This window comes from Conger conger, chromosome 1, assembly GCF_963514075.1.
Source record: "Conger conger chromosome 1, fConCon1.1, whole genome shotgun sequence".
Lineage (NCBI taxonomy): Eukaryota > Metazoa > Chordata > Actinopteri > Anguilliformes > Congridae > Conger > Conger conger.
Window position 1 is genome coordinate 75,668,788 of NC_083760.1, and position 18,457 is coordinate 75,687,244.

Consider the following 18,457-nt stretch of genomic DNA (forward strand, 5'->3'; position numbering starts at 1 on the left):
CCGCAACTCTGCACCTCAAACCGCTTTATTATGCAGAAGGCGGGGTCCTTTAAAATACAGTAGCCTACAAAGAGGGCTTTTTATTGGTCATAAGCACACAAACGTAATCGCCGGGTTGGCTCATGCAATAAGGCTATCCTGCTATTGATCAAAAGTATGGAAAGGGCTGGTTTAACAACTTCTAGCACACCCCTGAGGGTGTGGTTTGTCCGAAGTGCCATTTCTGTGAGACATACCTAGTCCGAGTTTCCTGTATGAAAAAAGTGAAGACCTTGCTCCGGTGCATCAGCGAGAGTCTCATAGGGATATATAGAGAAAAGTTAACGGGCTATTATTCATGGTGTGATTCGTAGAATTTACCTTCGCCGTTGGAATCAGTAAACCGAAATTACATGAACTGGCGAGTAGACTAAACAATAACACTATACAAAACTAATAAATAGTTAGGTGTTGATCAAACTAGCTTTAGTAGCTAATTTTATTAGCTAAAGGAAACAGCGATATGTCCCGTGTTACGGATCCTCTGCCAAAAACACGACAGGAGAGAATGAGAGAAATACACTTGCGGGTGAGTAAACAAGTTAAATTAAAATAATGTTTTAAAGTGTATTGTTAAAAGGATATGAAATACCTGTAGTTTAGTTGGGGTTGTATTGTATATGTCTGCACTTGGAATTATTATTATTATTATTCGTCTAAATATAGGCTAATACCATTCACGATGTGTAGACTGCCTATGCACAGTGATTAAACATTATATGGTATTTATTTAGGCTAGAATTTTAATCTGTAATGAGAATTCCCCCTTGCGTATCGAGGTCGATTTATTTTACGAGTGGAAACAAGAGGGGGTACGTTCTTGCAGTTCCATGTGTACCGGTTGATGTGGGTATTTAATGTACTGATAATGGGCTATGTAATAGCATTCTCTGTGCTATTAGTTCGCTTGTTTGCATGAGGTTGTGTGGACTGTACAGCATGCGTGTATATATCATATGATGACCATACGGCGCGTTATGTAGCTAGCTCGCTTGTTAGTAAGTATTTGTGAGTGCAGAGGTGGATGTCATTGTGTAGCACAGTAGCTTAGCGCTTACGGACCTCGAGCATGCTGTGGAAGAGTTGCGGAAGAGGGGCAAGGGGGCGCGTGTGTGTGTGTGGCATCAGGGAGGGACGAAGTTTGGATTGGGTTATACAATTATTTATTTGTAGCACTCTGTGTTGTTTCTATTTTCATTCTCTGAACACCTCCTGACACTATTGGAAGTGCCGGTTCGTCGGCGACAATAGTTAGAATATCAGCGACAGTACAGTACAATGTAACAGGCTGGAAGCATGTGGACAAGTGTTCCAAGCAAAGGTCACGTGACACATGCAGCGTGTCCTAGGCTAGTGAATTTGACTAGGCTAGTAGCCTATGTTGAGATCATTTAGGGATTTGTGAATAAAGTGATTCCCTGTTCATTGTTCATTGTCAACCCTATGCAAGATCAGTAAACACAACAGCTGTAATCGGGATTGATTTGATTTAATTATATATGGCAGATGACAGTAATGCAAATATGTGGCTGATTTAGTCTTTCACAAACAGAACCTTGATTTTACAGCCCTGGGATTTTCATACACCGATGGAGTTTTTCAAGGGCACCTTTTTGTTCAGACAGTAATCTATTCATGTGACCTTATGGGGTTTTATTGGAGAAGGGTTTGTTGTACAGATACTGCTGCCCTCTGCCCTGTCACTGTCTTCGCTCTGGGCCCAAGTGTAACCGCTGGGGGGGATTTCCAGCCCGGCAGAAACTAGATATGCGTTAAGATCAATATGAGTGCGGATTGGCTGTTTTGTGTAGCTTCAATGTTGGAGTGGCGGTGTTAGTAGCCTATGTGTTGTAGTAGAGTTACTGTGTGTACAGTGTTGATTTTTCAGCTTTACATTCTAGCATGTGCCTTACACAGAGTGGGGCTGGGGGATCGATTATGAGATACCGATCAGCTTCTTAATTTCTGTATGATTGTATGACCATGGCTCCTTGTGTGTGTGTTTGAGTGTTCGTCTTGCCTCTGGAGAGTTTTTTTTTTTCACCTCACTTGCTTGTTTTTGAGGGGTTTCTCAGTTGTGAAAAGCACTATACACATGACTTTGAATTGAAGTGTGTGCGTGTGTTTGTGCATGTGTGTGTGTGCGTGGGGTATTGTGTGATTGTCTGCCAGTGTGTTGAGAAACATTGGCTTCTTCTTTCTGTTTCCTGTTTTTACTTCTCAACCCTCATTGTTTTCTGAACAATTTAAATCCTCACCGGCCTGTCAGTCCTCCCTTTTCCTTTAGTTATAAACCTTCCCTCTGTCTTCATGCTTTTTCTGCCTCTCCTGCTGTCCCATCTGTGAGGCAACCTGAAGCCTGTCTTCTCTCCCTCTGTCTGCTTCCCTCCTGCCCCTATCTGTTTCCTAAAGTTTTCAAATCTGGAAGGAATGTTTTCTTCTTGTGCTTTGTCCTCCTGTGTGGTAGGCCATTGAGAGAGGGTCCCTGTTTCGAAGTCTGAAGCTTGGTGAAATGTAAATTAAGTTTGGAATGACCTTTTGTTTGATCTCAGGTATGTCTTGTGTGGTGTGTGTGTGTGTGTGTGTGTGCACCTATGCGGGCTTTCCTGACACTGCGGTCATTTATGAGCAAGATATCAGTGTCTGAATATACTCTATGTGCTTCGTGTTTGCTGCGGTTTCCATGGAAACCCAAGTCTGCATGTTTGGAGGGATATTTTCGTTTCGCAACTGATATTTCGGAGATGGTGTCGTCACCGAAACCAGAGGACTACTTCCAGGAGCACTGCGACACCTTAGTATAGTCTTGTTTCAGGGGGAGCCAGGTGCGGAGAGAGAAGGGTCACCTCCCCGGGGGAGGAAACAGAAGGGCGTGCCTTTAGAGACGAGCGCGGCGGTCAGAGGAGAGCAAGGCTGCGGAGAGCCAGGGAGGGGAAAGCGAAGTGAATCTGCACAGGTGCAGGGGGAAGTGCTGCGGAAAGATGGAGGACAATGACAGTGTACTTAGTGAATTGTGATGGTTCGCTGTGTGGGAGTGTGTGTGTGGGTGTGTGTGAGCAAGCGAGCGTGAGAGAGAGAGAGAGAGAGAGAGAGAAAGAGGGGGTTTGGAGTACAGGAAGTGCTGGTGGGTAGAAGCTGTGACTCAGTTTGGGCAGAGAGTTCAGTGTAGTGTAACAGTGGGATTTCTGTGCGCTTTGCCAAAGGTAATGGAGATTTCCAGTGCCGTCTTTCCGTCGGGATGAACACACACTACATACACACACATACACACACACAGACACATTACACACACACACACACATACACAGAACTCAAGCATATTTTACATGTAAGGAAGGTCAGTATCTCTCTTCACTTTCTCACTCTCTCTTTCCTGCAGTCACGTGGATGCCATAGTCAGTCCAATCTGATTTTGTGTGTGGGAATATATGGCCAGTGATTCCAGTACATGAGACATTTTATTTTTTCAGTCTTTTACCCTTGAGATGTCACACAGCCAGAGCAGTGCCTTCTGAAGGTACAGTGCTGGACCGTAGATCTGCATCAACACAGTGTCTCAGTGCTAGTGTATTCTGACCTTGCCCTAGCCCTTCTCACCATTCCCCAGAGCAGAGGGGCAGATTCTGTTCTCTGAGTGCAGTCCCCGTCCTGAGGCTATGAAACACAATGAGCCTGTCCTCAGGGCAGGTAGATCTAGTGCAGGACAGAGTGTGATTGTGTCCAGGGCTGGGGGATGGGCTCATGGGAACGAGCATAGAGATAAACAGTAGCATGTGCTAACACAACCCTTCCATTGTTGCAGACAAGCGCTCGCTGTCTGCCCACTCACATTACCCGCAGGTAATAATTGTTGTACCCTCCCACCCCCCATCCCACCCCCCGAATCTAATCCTGTCTGCCCCTCGAAGATCGGGGGTCAGGTTTCCTGTCATTCATCAGCTGTTGTGTTTCCTGTAGTTTTTTATTCAGGTTTATCTGTAGAGATGTTGATCATTTAAATCACTGTACTGTCCCGAAGGTTCATAGGACTAAAACTGCATGGTCATGCTAAATATCCAATGTGATGCCAAAGCAGGTTTTCATATTCAATCAGAATATTAGATATTCAACCTGACGAATGAAATATCACCTACATACTTTGAAGCGAAGATGTTCTTCCTGCTTGATGTGTGTAGGTGGATGAGTGTTTGTGTCTGTGAGTCAGTGTGTCTGGATGCGCAGTAGGTAGTGAGTCAGTGAGTTTCTTTGTGCAGCGGAAAGAGTCGTGTGTGTAGTGCACTTGTGCGTGTGTTTCGCATTTGTGCACGCATTGTCTTTGTGTATGTTTGCGCTTTATCAGAGTGGGCTGTTATTGTGAGCTGGGTGGGTTGTAGACAGCCAGTATCAAATGCTGTAAAAAGAGTTTCCGTAGAGAATCTTTTCACTCTCTCATGTGTCTGACTGCTGCATCCGCACCCTTTCAAAATGGATGTCGACTGCACCCCTCACCCAGTCATACGGTAAGCCAACAACAGAAAATTCCGGGCAAATGATGTGTAATTCCGCAAGAGCGTTGGCTTCCAGCATTCTGTAGGTGCTTATCTCCTGCCCGTGCCCAGACCTTACCCTTGGCCTGTAGCCATGATAGAGAAGCCTTTCCCTCACAACACTGCTGGGATGTGTGGGGTTTAGCCCCTCCTGGCCACTCCCATGGCAGTTGAACTGAAGTGCTACGGTAATTATCCAGCTCTATAAATGGATAACATGTTAAATTCAAGCTATGTAATCTCCCTGGTTAAAGCATCTGTTAAGCAAGTAATATAAAGCAAAAATAATAGCTACTATAATAATTCTTATGTGTAGCTAATTGCAATCAGACCAGCGCTGTACATTGTGCATCACTCATGTTCATTACAGCTATGTACTCCAGCTATGATCAAAGGCGGAAGAAAATCCATTTACCAGTTTTACGTCTGCACTTTCTATATTTGAGCACGTAGTCATGCAGAGCCATGTTAGAGGCGAGATGCTGAGTCACACCTACCATGTTCTTGACGAACTACGCAAATGCCAATTTCACATTGCTTATACACTGGCATGTGGAAAGAGGCCATAAAGCGAATGATTGAAACTAGACATGCTGTAAACGTGAGATTATTTTTGAGATAATGGCTGTCGACCTTCGGAACAAAGAACACGATGCGAGTACCAAAGCCCGACTAAAATAGAACCCTGGTGTATTTTATCGGAATGTTGTTATTTGAGTGCCGTCTTATCCCAGGGTGAAAACATGGTCTTCAGGACTGCGGCTCCACACAAGGCGGCACTGGCCGGTAGATCCAGTAGAATAAACAGCCTGGCGGGAAGTGCCTCTTTCTTATAGACTTCAAAAGAGGCCAACAATACCCAATGCATTACATACTCAAAACAATCGCCATTCCAGCTCACATATTCTTGCTCATATTCTTCTCGATAGGAACTGGTTACACAAAGAGGTGTTATTCAGCGAGCTGTGTTTAAAAAGTCCACCCCTCTGTAAAGCTCTCAGTGCTGATTGTAGAAGAGGTAGGGAGATATTACTGCTCTTTGTTTGGCCACGGCGTTCTCTCCCTCATTGACACACCTGTTTCTCCAAACTTTTGCTCTCCTGTTACCCCCCCTTACAATGTGTCTTTTCAGGCCTGCAACCTGAGTGCTGGGGAAGGCACAATGAGAGAAAATGAGAGAAAGAGAAAGTGACGGGGAGTCCAGTTACATAGAGAGGAGGGACAGATACAGCACCCCCAGTTTCTCCTGAAATAGATTAAAGCACAGGGACTCTCACAGAAAAACTAGCCATGAGAAAGGTATACAAGCATCAGGTCAATCATGTGGATGTATCCAGTTGGCATGCGTGTGTGTCTGTGTGTGTCTGTGTCTTTGTCTGTGTGTTTTTAAGGAATGCACACATTCCCTGTTGCATTCTACATGTGATTTATGCGTCACATGCGATTGTAAAATTGGCATTTTATGGCTGTCATTTGTTAGGTATTATCATTCATTTCTGTGACACGTTCAAACAACCTAGCAGCTGAGTAGACAGACAGTGAAAGGGAGAGATCAAAGAGAGGGAGGAGATGGGAAAAACGTCAATGTGTTTGGATAAGATTTAGTTGTTTGCGGACACAGTAGCGAAGGCTAAGTCTGAGCACTGATTTTTGCTGCATTGTTTGGCTTTGTCGGTTTTATACAAAACTATGTCAGTCGTCTGGACTGTTTGTCATACAATGAGCCCATTTGGAACCAAAACAGTTACAACAAACGAGCTGTTGAAATGGCAGCAGTATAGAGGCTAAGGAGTTACACAAATCCAGGTTTGCTATAGGTGCAATGGCCACATACTCAAACTTAATCAGTTTATTTGTTATTACCAATAATAGATATGCATAATACATTAAAGATTAGCTGAAGATGAGAAGGTGAATAGAAACATTGTCACTTACTAATTATTTTGTTACTTACTTAGTAATTAATTAATTTACAGGGGCAACATGGCTCAGGCAGTAAGAGCAGTCGTCTGGCTGTCGGAGGGTTGCCGGTTCGATCCCCCGCCCGGGCTGTGTCAAAGTGTCCTTGAGCAAGACGCCTAACCCCCAAATGCTCCTGACGAGCTGGTCGGCGCCTTGCATGGCAGCCAATCGCCGTCGGTGTGTGAGTGTGTGTATGAATGGGTGAATGAGAAGCATCAAGTGTACAGCGCTTGGGATAAAGGCGCTATATAAATGCCAACCATTTACCATTTAATTGATATGTTTATTATAAGGTTTATTGTTACTAATGTTACCGAACCCTTTAGGACACTGTAGTGCAGGGGTCGGCAACCCTGGTCCTGGAGAGCCGCAGGGTGTGCTGGCTTTCGTTGTTACTTGGCATTAATTGATCAATGAAAGCCGTTGATTGCACAGTTAACTCACCTCACCTGGTTTCTTGGGTCTGAATTGGTTGCTTATTTTAAGGTGGAGACGAAAGCCAGCACACCCTGCGGCTCTCCAGGACCGGGGTTGCCGACCCCTGCTGTAGTGCATCAGTTATGAAGAAAAATCTGAAAGATGATATCAACATTAAATAGATCAGCTGAGGGATGGGGACCGGAGTTGTGGGAGAATAAAGTTATTATGTCAATCTGGACTCAATTTGTAATGACCTAATTCTTGAAAAGTGGAAAATGTCTCTGGCAGTGGAAGACAGCAGTGACCTCTTTATGATACAGCCTTGTGGCTCATGCTTCAGCAGTGTCACTGGGGTGTTTTGTGGTCATCCAAAATATGTGAACACACTCTCAGAAATAAAGTGACAGTGGAGGTACATTTGTGCTACAAATACAGTAATGTTCTCTTTGGGTGCAGTGTGTATGCCTTCCAAGCAAAAAAGGTACAAATTAATTATATATTGCTGGCTAGTTCCTTCTTAGGCCCTTTCTTAGGTACCTTTATTTCTCTATTTTGTACCTTTATTTCACTTTGGAGCTGAAGCTGGACACTGATAATGCCAAGGAAATAAAGCATTATTCTCAATTGAAATAAAACCAAATACATGTGGCGAACACTGCTTGTTATGAGGAATTGGAGCCTTGTCTTATTCCCAACTTGCCTTATATTGATTTTTTTGGCCAGAAGCCCTCAGTGTCTCTATACGGATGCATTAGGAGTCCTTTGCCATCATTTCTGGATGCCCTACAGGTGTCCCCTAGACTTCAATAGAAACCCTCCATAGCCTTATGTCGATGCCAACAGTATAGCCAAGGGTAAACGTGGCAGTGTGTCTTGCCAGATAGTAATGCAACCAAAATTATGAACCCGTCTAAATGTAATTTGATTTCGTCAAATTAAACATTGTTCATATGTATTTCAGGATTCACAAAATAAAGATATACACCCGTTCCGCCATCTACATAAAGACACCGAGGGTTACTATTGAAGTCTGTGGGGATACGTACAGGGCGGTCAGAAGGACTCCTTGTGCGTCGTGTGGTGACGGCGAGGGACTCTGATGGAGTTGGGAATGAGAACGCGTTGGGAAGGGGGCACATGCTCAGCATCCCAGCCCTCACAATGGACTGTTGCATTGGTCAATACACAGCGTAATCCTTAAGGATTAGCCCAGATGACTGCAGCTTGCATCATGTTGTTTGTTTGCCTAACAGATGTCCTTACCGAGGGCGACGTGCACTGCTACACCTTAGACCATCTGTCACTCACTTACACCTGCAGTGGTCTAGGGGAAGTGCCATGGTCAAGGGTATGTCTGTAGTTAGACACGTTTGTTTCTGTTGCAATTTCCAATACACCAATTTAAAAAAAAAGTGCTAATTCAATATGGCAATTTCAGCTGTAATGGCGTCATTTTTCATGTGGGGATATACATTTGTTTGTCAAGGGTGGTCCTCATACAGAAGAAAGTTTAAAGACTATTTGGCAGTGTGTGTTTGCAGGGCTGTCTGTGGGAGCTGGCTGGTGGTAGCTACCAGAGCACAGGCCAGCATTAGTGAAAGCAGGAAGTGGCCACCCCAAGGCTTGCCTAAAGAAAACACCCTGGGTGAACTCTCAGACACTCAGTCAGCGGTGTCTCTCTCTCTCCCCTCACCAGCTCTGCTCTTGCGTTACTTTGGTCAGGTGATGAAGCTCTGGTCAGTAGCCTGGAATGCATCTGACTTCCTGCTTCTTCTTTGGTTCACTAAAACGTGGGGGGAAAAAAGCCCAAAAAACAGGGTGGATTTGCAGAAGGAGAGGGAAGGAGAGCTATGGGAAAGATGTAAATATAATGCAAACAGTCGCCCCGACAAAGCAGCTGTGCACTCAACCCAAGATACACAGGAAGACTCAAGTTTACGCATTGGTGTCATGAGTGTGTTAGTATGTAGGAGACTGATTCCCTCTGTGTGCTGGGTGGAGCAGCCCCCAAAGCTCATTCAGTTATGTCCATAGCAGTGTCTGGGGACTGGCTGTATGTCAGGCTTTCTTTCTCCGGTATTAAAAAACATCACTAACGAACTTATCCTTGTTACCAAATGCGGGGGGTCCTTTTGTTCTTGAGGCCTCTGACGCACACAGGTCAAAGGGCACTAAAGTGTGTTGCCGGCCATCTGTCTCTGACAGTCTGCATCTCCATGTAAGTGCACAGGCTCATACACGTCACATAATCATGTGACAGAACACATCATTAATGAAACACACCAAGTACAGATAAACGCACTCCATGAGAGAAAATACAGACACAAGCTTAATTCATTTTCCTGGTCAAAGTGTCTTGCATTCGAAGGCAAACAAACCTCAGAATACATCTTGTGTGCAGCGAAGTCTTTATTTAAGATACACATTTGTCCAAAACGTTTTCTCACATTCTGTTATCACAGGGGTAGACCTGTGTAAATACCCATCTTCTCTGGTTACCAACTTTCTCTTTCTGTCCCCCTATCTTCTTCTCTTTGCCTAATGCCCTCATTGTTGAGCTATCAGCACACACTGAAATCAGGTTACCTGCCACTCACCTGTGTTTGGTCAGTTATTCTCTTTGCTTCAGCTTTTTGACCACATCACTCTCTCTGGAGCCTCTTGTCTGCTTTTTCCATTTCTCCATCTGTCTCTACCACCCCCCAAACACACACACACTTGTGTGTTGCTTCATTAGCAGGATAAGAATACTATTTGTGTTGTAAACGTTTATATATAGTAAAGAAAAGAGAGAAGTGATCACAAGCGCGGGGATGTAATGATACACCACAGCATGGCCACAGCATTCTGGTCTGCCAGTACTGAATTTAACTGCCTCTCCCCAAAGAGGTTATCTGACCTATACCACGGCTGAGAGATTCCTGTTGTTTTGCATGTCTCAATTTCTCGCTTTAGAGAAGACTTCACATTTTAGGAGCTTCCCCCATCTCTCCCCCCCCCCCCTCTCTTCCTCTGCCTCTCTCTTCCCCCTCTCAGGTCATGTCTGTAGCTCAGCTCCTGGGGCTTGTGAAAGCTGCCCCGTTTGGGCCCCCCTGTAGGATGACACCGTGCTCTGGGTCAAGGTGCAGTAGGAATGGCGAGAGACCGGATGGGTCCCCTGGGTGTTTTCAGCGGAGGCCTCCTCAGTGCTGAGAGGCCCTCCGTATGTGGACGCGAGCACATCTGCAGTCTGTGCTGCGCTGAACTGCTTCACGTACCGCCAGGACGGCATTGTGTCCGTGTGGCGGTCAGTAGCCGGCACATACGTCGGGGGTTTATCCGGTTGTTAAACCCGGTCACGATTTGCTGCATCATGCTGAATGTTTCACTTGCCACCTCCTGATTGACTCTGCCAGTTCCTTTGGTTTTCGACTTCGGATGGGGGCGGTGAGAGCACTACACACGATTGGCCAAGAAGCGTCCAACATGGCAATTAAGCGGCCAGAGTACCTCGCTGCACCTCTTTGTGTTTTACTGATGCATTTTGAACAGTCCTCGAGAGATTCACGGCACAGGCCCGCGGCTCCTTGATGCAGACAGATTATAGTGCAGCAACATTAGCATAGGGTCACGGCAGCAGGGCTGAGTGAAAGTGGCACACAGACGCTCTGAAAACCTGGTCGCCTATAATTAGATTGTTCAGCCCTCCCACCCTCCCACAGGGGCGTATCGTGCTGGTAATTAAGGCTAACCTCTTAACGAAGGGGTCGTGTTTAACAAGGTTGGTCGAAACAGAGCGGGTACGGAGTGTGTCTGCGGAGCCTGGAAGCCCTAGTGGTGTCAGTGTGTGCTTCTGTGTATTTATTGGCAACGTTCAGAGCATATCCACTGTGAAAAAGCTTGAAGGCCGAGTTATGTAAGGATTTTTATTTTCTTCTGGCCTCTTCTCAGTTATATTGCGAGTGTTCCTGTAGTTCTACCGAAATTCTCAGATACTGTTTTCACCACAAAAAAAGAGTTGTAAGCAGCAGGTGGTAATTATGGAGCATTATTATTCTGGTCATACTCAGTTTCAATGAATCACACTGCTAACTGCTAACTGATAAATAACGTTGTAATATTCATTATTTCTGCCCAAGTGCCTGTATTTCTAAACTTTCTTTGGCATTTGGTATCTTTATGATCAGAAATCTTGAAAGGTTTGAACAATTTGAAGTGCATGTGCTGCATGTGTGTGTCTGTATGCACACACGTGTATATGCAGTAGAGGTCCATTAGTCTTCTTTTTCATCACAACAAAGTGACTGTTAATCTCGTTAATAGGATAGCCACTTGACATCAGGGCTGTTTTTTGCGTTGCTTGAGCATCAGTTCAGCCCAGATAAGAACCTGAGGATTCCAGTTCACTGAACCGAGTTGAGTCAGATGCTGCTGCCTCATCTCGCAGAAAACCGAAGTGTTTTGAATCGACACACCTTGTTGTTAACTGCAGTCTCCTAGAACCCTTAATGCCCAGTTCCTTGAGTACTGTTCAGCACTATGAAGCTAATAGTATACACATGCACACATGTACACGTTCGTAGACTCTCGTACACACCCACACAATCCGCTACACACATGCTGCCAAGCACATGCTGTATAGATGAGTATTTTCTGTATTTTTCTCTTGCTTTTACCATCTGTGAACCCATTGTTTGGCAAGAAATACCATAATTCAGTGCTGTAGTCCTACATTGTGCAATGCTCATATCTGCCTTCCTCTGTCCATATCTCTGGTGTTGCAATGCTGTCTTTAACCTCCCCCATTCCTGTTCCCATGGCGACTTCAAACCCCACCCTCTCAGAACTGAAAAAGGAAGTCGGCTCAGTTCACTTCCTGTGCAGGATACAGTGCTACTGGCAAATATATTGTCCATGCAGAGACAAATCCATTGAGAAAGTGAATTAATCCGTGCTTTGACAAGTGAAAAAGAATTTAACCTTCCGTCTACTATAAAAGTCCTTCAACTTGAGGCCTTTACAGTGCTTAGACAAAATATAATTATTTGTACAATAAGTGAAGCAACAAAGCAATAATTATACTTAGTATTTTGTATCACTGTCACATTTTTGAGATATTAAAGCGTATATTTTAGGAGGCTTGTGTATGTTTCTCTGTTGCGAAAACAGGAGGTATAAGGTGCATGTGTTTTCTGAAACAAACAGCAGGATGTGTGCCCCAGGCTTGTATTTGATGTCAGAGTGCTCTTTTGAGTTCTCAGTGAGTGCAATTTCAGTATTCACAGTACCAAGGAAGGACCCCCCCCCCCCCCCCCAGCTTGGTTAACCTCTCTAAATGCTTTCAGTTTCCTCCCTGAACAACAGCAGCTGAGTTTGAGCTCTGAGGAGGAACTGAAACTTCCTGAACACTGCAGCCTGAGTTGCCAAACACAGGCCTCCATTGGAGCACTTAGAGTCTGTGGACTTCTGAGACAGCTGGCCCCTCAGTCCTGATTCAGACCACAAACTTGCCGTCTCGTGTCAGCCATTAGCCTGACTAAATCTGCTCTCAGTGAAGCCATGCTAGCTACCAGGTGCCACAAATTGTAGCAGCCTTTGAATTTGTAATTTAATTCAATTATGCCGGAACTTGGAAATCCCCTTGTAACCGGACCATTGAAATTCAGTACCTGCGAATCACTGTGCGTAAACCTTTATGGCTATGCTTATTTTCTAAGGCATGGCAGGTTGTTTTTCCACCTGTTATCTCAGTTTATCGGCTGGATGAGCTCAGAGTTTCAGAGTTTAGATGCAATCTGACCCATATTCTGCCGCTGCTCCTGGGATTCTGCCGTCCTGAGATTGATTGATAAATTCTGTTGCGTGCGTTTTGTGTGTTCGTGTGACCGAGTGTCTGTGAGCTTGTGTGCGCCGGCCTCAGCGTAATTATCCCGTGATTATGCGTTTAACAGGCCACAGTAGAGAGCACAGGCTTCATGAAGGTGGGGAGAGGGTTTAATAAACAAGCTGATGACAGATTTTTTACATTACTGTTTGGCAATGGCTGCGGCCGAAAGGCAACCGAGAACAAAGGCTCTGAAAACGTTGAAGACCTGCTCGTTAACCGAGACATTTCACTTCACTTAGAAGAGATAAATGACACAACACTTTGCGGAAGTTCGAGCCAGGGCTGAATTCAAAAGCCTGAACCACCTGCTTCTGGCAGTTTGCGAATCCCACACATACAATATCAGCTTCTCTTTCTGCCTGCGCCTTTCTTCTGCGCTCAAAAGAGCCATTAAATACCATATGGATGTAATTTGCCGTTGGCCCTTATTCAGAAAAACGATTTAAGGATTCCTCTCCTTTGGATGGAGTTATCCCTCTATGGCCTGAGATATTTTATTGAGCGAGTCAAAGGCAACATGTTAAGCGGCTGTTTCATAAAACACCTTAATGAGTCTGTTTCCATGAGCTGTGATGCGTGTGAAAGCGGGACATTGTGTAACTCTGCCGGAACACTTTCCTCACACCGAGGACCGTGGCCCTGTGGCCTGAGTGAATGCGGGTTGCCTGGGCCCACAGGTTGCAGCGTGAAATCGCACTGTGTGCTCAGCGATTGCTGAAAATGAATGCTTAGCTTGTGCAAACGTCCCCGGGTATGCTTCATGCCTTTTCCCCTATTTTAAACGCATGTCATGATTGCAGGGCAAAACAACCAGGCGTAGCCTTTTCTCTTTACAGTTCCGACTGTGTAACATTGGAGTAATGCTTCGTCTAATGGTGTTGGGGTTTAACCCTGTTCTGCATGTGTAATAAAATGTCTACCAATAGGGGTTTGTGTGTGTGTGTGCGCGTGTAAGTATGAAGTTCGTAATAAACAGTATAAAGCTCTAAATTTTATGATATTTGTGTTTAATGCATTTGTGGGAATAAATGCTTTGGTAAATATAAGGCATGTGCAAATTCATTAGCGTTGTAATGTTTAGTAATATGAAATCACCATAATGGTAATTACAGTAATAACATTAGTTTGGGAGATCAAGCCTGGACTTGCTGCCAGAAGCTCGCTACAGCCCTACTTAAAACTTTAGAGTCTGTTTTTAAAAAATGAAATGTTAAAAAAAAAAGGAAATGGCAATTTCTATTCATTTGATATAAAAATGGCTTTGATTGTTAATGGAGCTTGGAAACGTATTCATATCTTCTGATACGAGCAGAAAAAGGGGCCTTGCGTAGTGCGTCAGGAGCGTGATTCTGGATTCCAAAAGAGAACAGAAATACTGTAGTCATGTGACCGCACGCCCTCGGTCAGCTGACTGAACGGCTCTCGGCCTTTGGCTGCATCCGATGGACGAGTCGGGTAAGAGGGGATTTTTACCAGGCACAGCTGGGCCTCGCAGAGATGCTAAGATCTCATCAGCTGTGTCCACAAGCCCCAGCCACTGCTCCCAGCCAACACACTGCCCACGTGCACACCGCTGCTCACAGCAGCTGAAGGATCGCTCGTTAAAATTCAAGGACCTATCTGTCCTGCCTGCAGAACCGCCAGAGAAACCTACGTTAGTCCTTTCCTCATTTCCGTAACCCTTTTTCACAATGCATTTCACATTCATTCCTCTGCATTTTTGTCTTCATATCTCCCCCGTGCTGTTTATTCAGGTGTAGTGTGTTGGGCGAAACTGCCACAACGCTTTTGTTATAATAGCTCCAAAAGCTCTTTGTGAATTTTCTTTATCGAACCAAAAGGAGTGAGGAGTGGAACGCAGTGGCATTGTGGGTAAATGGTAAGGGCACTGTTGCACCGGGGTTGCAGGCTTGATTCCCAGGGGGGCAATCCTGCTGTATCCCTGAGCAAGCTGCTTCATCTGAACTACCTCAGTAGATATTGAGCTGCATAAATAGGCTGCATGTAAAATAATGTATGCTGTGTCAGTTGCTCTGGGCAACAGAGCTGAATCAGTGAAATGTTAGGAAATACCTCAGCAAGATTCCATACAAACAGGACTGTGTTGTTTTGCGGTGAGGGTCTGCATAGCTTTCTTGTACATGGACTTAATGTTCCACCCTGATCAGCTGATCAGCTGATGTTTTGATGAGACGAGGCCAGGTTGGATCTGACAGGACTGTGCTTAGTTCTTTCATTTGAGCACACATTTTGCCCTGTTTTTCCACACACTGAACAACACTGAGCTTGATTCTTGGTCAAATTAACAAAAATGTATCATAATGGAAAAACATAACTTAAACCACATTCAATTACCCGGGAGAAAAAAAAAGATTGTATTTAGGTTTCAGCAGAAGTTGATAAACTGTTGCCTTCTTGCTATTGAGATATTCCCAGATTAATATTCACGGGCGTTTTAGAAATTTATCAGAGATTATGCTTCCCGGACTATGTAGCCTGCTTGTAGTAGTCGTAGTATCTTATCAGTATATCTGATGTCTTCATCTTCTGGGCAAAATGTTTGGTATTTTCTTTTTTGTTGTGAATGTGCATGTTTGTTGTTTTTACTGTTCCAGTTATTGATCATGTACATTTGTGTACTGTACTTGTCTGGTCATTCCAAGCGTGCAAGAGCAAGCACCCATGTTGTATGAATTGGATTGCGATATCTGAATTACACTCTTAAGCATTATGTGTCTCTGTCTGTGTGTGCGGATGAGAGTAAGTGAGAATGGTCATGTAAAAATGTACAGGCTAACAGAAAATATACAGTGGTATCACAGTTGCAACCGGTATTGGCTGATTACGTATGGTATTTTGACTGCTTTTATACCACGTTTCTAAAGCACGATAGGTTCTTTCTATCATGAGAAATGATTTCACTTATGATGTACTCTTTCCAGTCAAACTGTGACTAATGCTAACATCTGTTGTATAATGAAAGATCAGTACTGATGTGTGGTATTCCACGAGAATTTTAACAGTGCTCCTGTTTCCCCCGGTTACAGAATAAAGAGAAGGAGAGGATGAAGGAGCGAGAGAAGGAGGCCAGAGAGAGGGAGGCGAGGTACAGCAACGGTCACCTGTTCACCTCCCTCACCGTCTCGGGAACGACGCTGTGCTCCGCCTGCAACAAGAGCATAACGGCCAAGGAGGCCCTGAGCTGCCCCAGTGAGTACCTCAGCTGTCTGCACCGTGCAGCGCAACGTATCAGTGTTATGTCACATCATCTACACAAATCCTGTTGTCTGTTGAAATGTTAGTGTTTGTATATTGTACTGATTTGGGATAAATGTTCTAAAGTTCTCCGAGGTATTATAGCGAACAGTGGCTGTCTTCATCCGGAGGGAACTGCTTCTGGCTTTGAATGCCTGTGTGCTTGTCTGCATCAAAGGGACTAACCACATTTTAAACATAGAAGCCTATTCTAAGAGGCAGAGGTCAGCAGTGTGTGATTGCACAGTACTTATGCGTTTATGCGCTTGACTATAATGTGCTCTACCATGGTGGATCTTAGCCTTTTCTTCTGGCATGCAGGCCCCGTGAATTACAAGAGACAGTTTGAGAGACTCGCTGTTGGGAGACTGAATACCGTGACCCTTGTTCAAAAGATACAAGTAATGAGGATGAAGTTGGAATTGTGCAGAACATGTGTAGATTACATAGCGCATAGTTATAAATATAGCCAAGTTTAAGGAACCACATTAAAGGCCTTGCACTGTGGAGTGAAAATAAAGAAAATAATTATACAAATGTCAAGTAACGGTGGAGAAGATTTGTACTATGTTTGGTACAACAATCAGAAAGTGATACAACATGAAGCAAAAAATAATAATTATCTAGATTTTTTTACTTTAATGTGCTCCAGAGATTGGGGAAGCATGTAGTTTTACTGAATCATAGCAACTGTAGAGTAAGGCTTCATGGATAGAGTGAGTGGCTGGAGCTATGACATTCTATCAGTCAGTTACTTAGAAATTTGAACCAATCGGTGTTTTGCAGTTAAGAACAAACTTTCAATTGGTTTATTAGAGTCTGATTGGGGTCACATGATGGCTTCAAATATTGTAAGGATCATGAAGCCTCTCCTTTCACTCTGTAGTGCAATAGTGAGGGAACCTGGTCACAGGTTTGAATCCCAGGTGGGCACCCTTGAGTAAGGTACTTGACCCCACATTGTATATATCGAGCTATATTTATGAATTATATGTTATATGTAAGTCTGGATAAGAATATCTGCGAAATGCCAAAGTCTAAATCTAAACTGGCCGTGTATGAACACGGTCCATGGTTGGATCAGACTGCAGGCCTTCATTGCCACGGTAACAGCAGTGAGAACAGGGATTTAATGAGTGGGACTATGGGGGTGTTTGCTTTCCAGTACTCTGCAGATCTGCAATACTGTTATGAAATAAAAAATCGAGAGAAGAAGCCTCTTTCTCACAATCACGACCAGAGAGTTACTGGAAAATGTTCAAGTGCGCACAGTGCTCTCTCTGCGTTGCTTCACTGCAGTCTGTGTGTGGGGCGGCACAGTAACCTTCTGTAACGCAACATTAGCCACTGCTAATTAAATGTGATCATAGGTGTTAATGACGAACAGTGCGCTGCACTACATCAGCATGTTGTACGCAGACAGACAGTGCTTTAATACGTCACAGTGGGGCTGTACGGATGCACACTGGTACCTTACACCAGAGGGATAATATTTAGTGGACATTCGGGAGCTCACGGCGTTGGTCATCATCAGACCCCTCCCTTAAAGCGGCTTTGCTCCTGAGTGGACGTGCTTGATCAGCACGCCGGCGGGCCGGGGGGGGCGGCGAGGGGCGGGGGATCAGAGGGTTTTGGGGGGGGGGAAAGACTAAGAAGACATCAAAAGAAAAAAGAAAGAAGAGAGAGAGGGAGAGAGCAGGAGCAGGGGAGCAAACAGGAGGGGTTCCTCCCTTGTCCACTTCCCCCCTCTTTTTTTTCTGTTCTTTTTTTTTTTGTGGAAAATCAATCAGCTGCTGACTTCCAGCACCACCCCCCACCCGCCCCTCTGCACCACCCAGACAATGGTGTCAGTGTGCGGGGAGAGAAGATCAGACGGCCTGGCCCCCTCTCCGCCGGGGAGGAGGAACAGCTGGGGGGGAGGAGCGGCCGGGACGACGGCTTTTAAACAAATAAAGAGGTGGAAGGAGATGGGAGCAGGACTGCAGCATGTTTAAGTTGTAGCATATACGCTCAGGAGAATAGCAGGGGAGGACAAGAGGCCATTTTAAAGAGCTGTAGCTAGGAGAGGAGGGAGCAGAGAGACAGCGTGAGGGTAGCCGTATATAACCCCTGCTCGCTCAGCTGTGAAAGAAAGAGTGGAGAAAAAGCGGGTATATGGACTGCTGTTTCCACACTCTCTTTACCTGGGATTCAGGTGTCAGGGAGTCAGTCGCGCTTGAAAAAAAAACATTCGGATTTGGGGGCGAGGTTTGATGACCCCTGCACTGTAGGCAGAAACAGGAAGTGGGGAACGGTGTAATAATGGTGAATGATGTTGTAGACTCACACAGCCGGGAGCTCGTGTGGTCAAATTCCACCTCGGCCCTGCGGTTACACCCTTGTGCTGGGT

At 44.9% G+C, this 18,457-nt stretch overlaps 1 protein-coding gene across 4 annotated transcripts in view; it reads left to right on the forward strand.

Moving 5' to 3' along the window:
- Positions 1–18,457, forward strand: part of LOC133134028 (rho guanine nucleotide exchange factor 2-like) — a 64,848-nt gene that overhangs the window by 21,126 nt on the left and 25,265 nt on the right. For 2 of the 4 annotated variants that reach the window (XM_061250394.1, XM_061250402.1), the window contains exons 1-2: positions 265–568; positions 15,861–16,023. In XM_061250394.1, coding sequence (XP_061106378.1) covers positions 503–568; positions 15,861–16,023 — 229 coding nt within the window. In that variant the 5' untranslated portion in view covers positions 265–502. Of the gene's footprint in view, positions 1–264; positions 569–15,860; positions 16,024–18,457 lie in introns of those variants that run through there. The other 2 variants (XM_061250419.1, XM_061250410.1) reach the window with 1 other exon arrangement.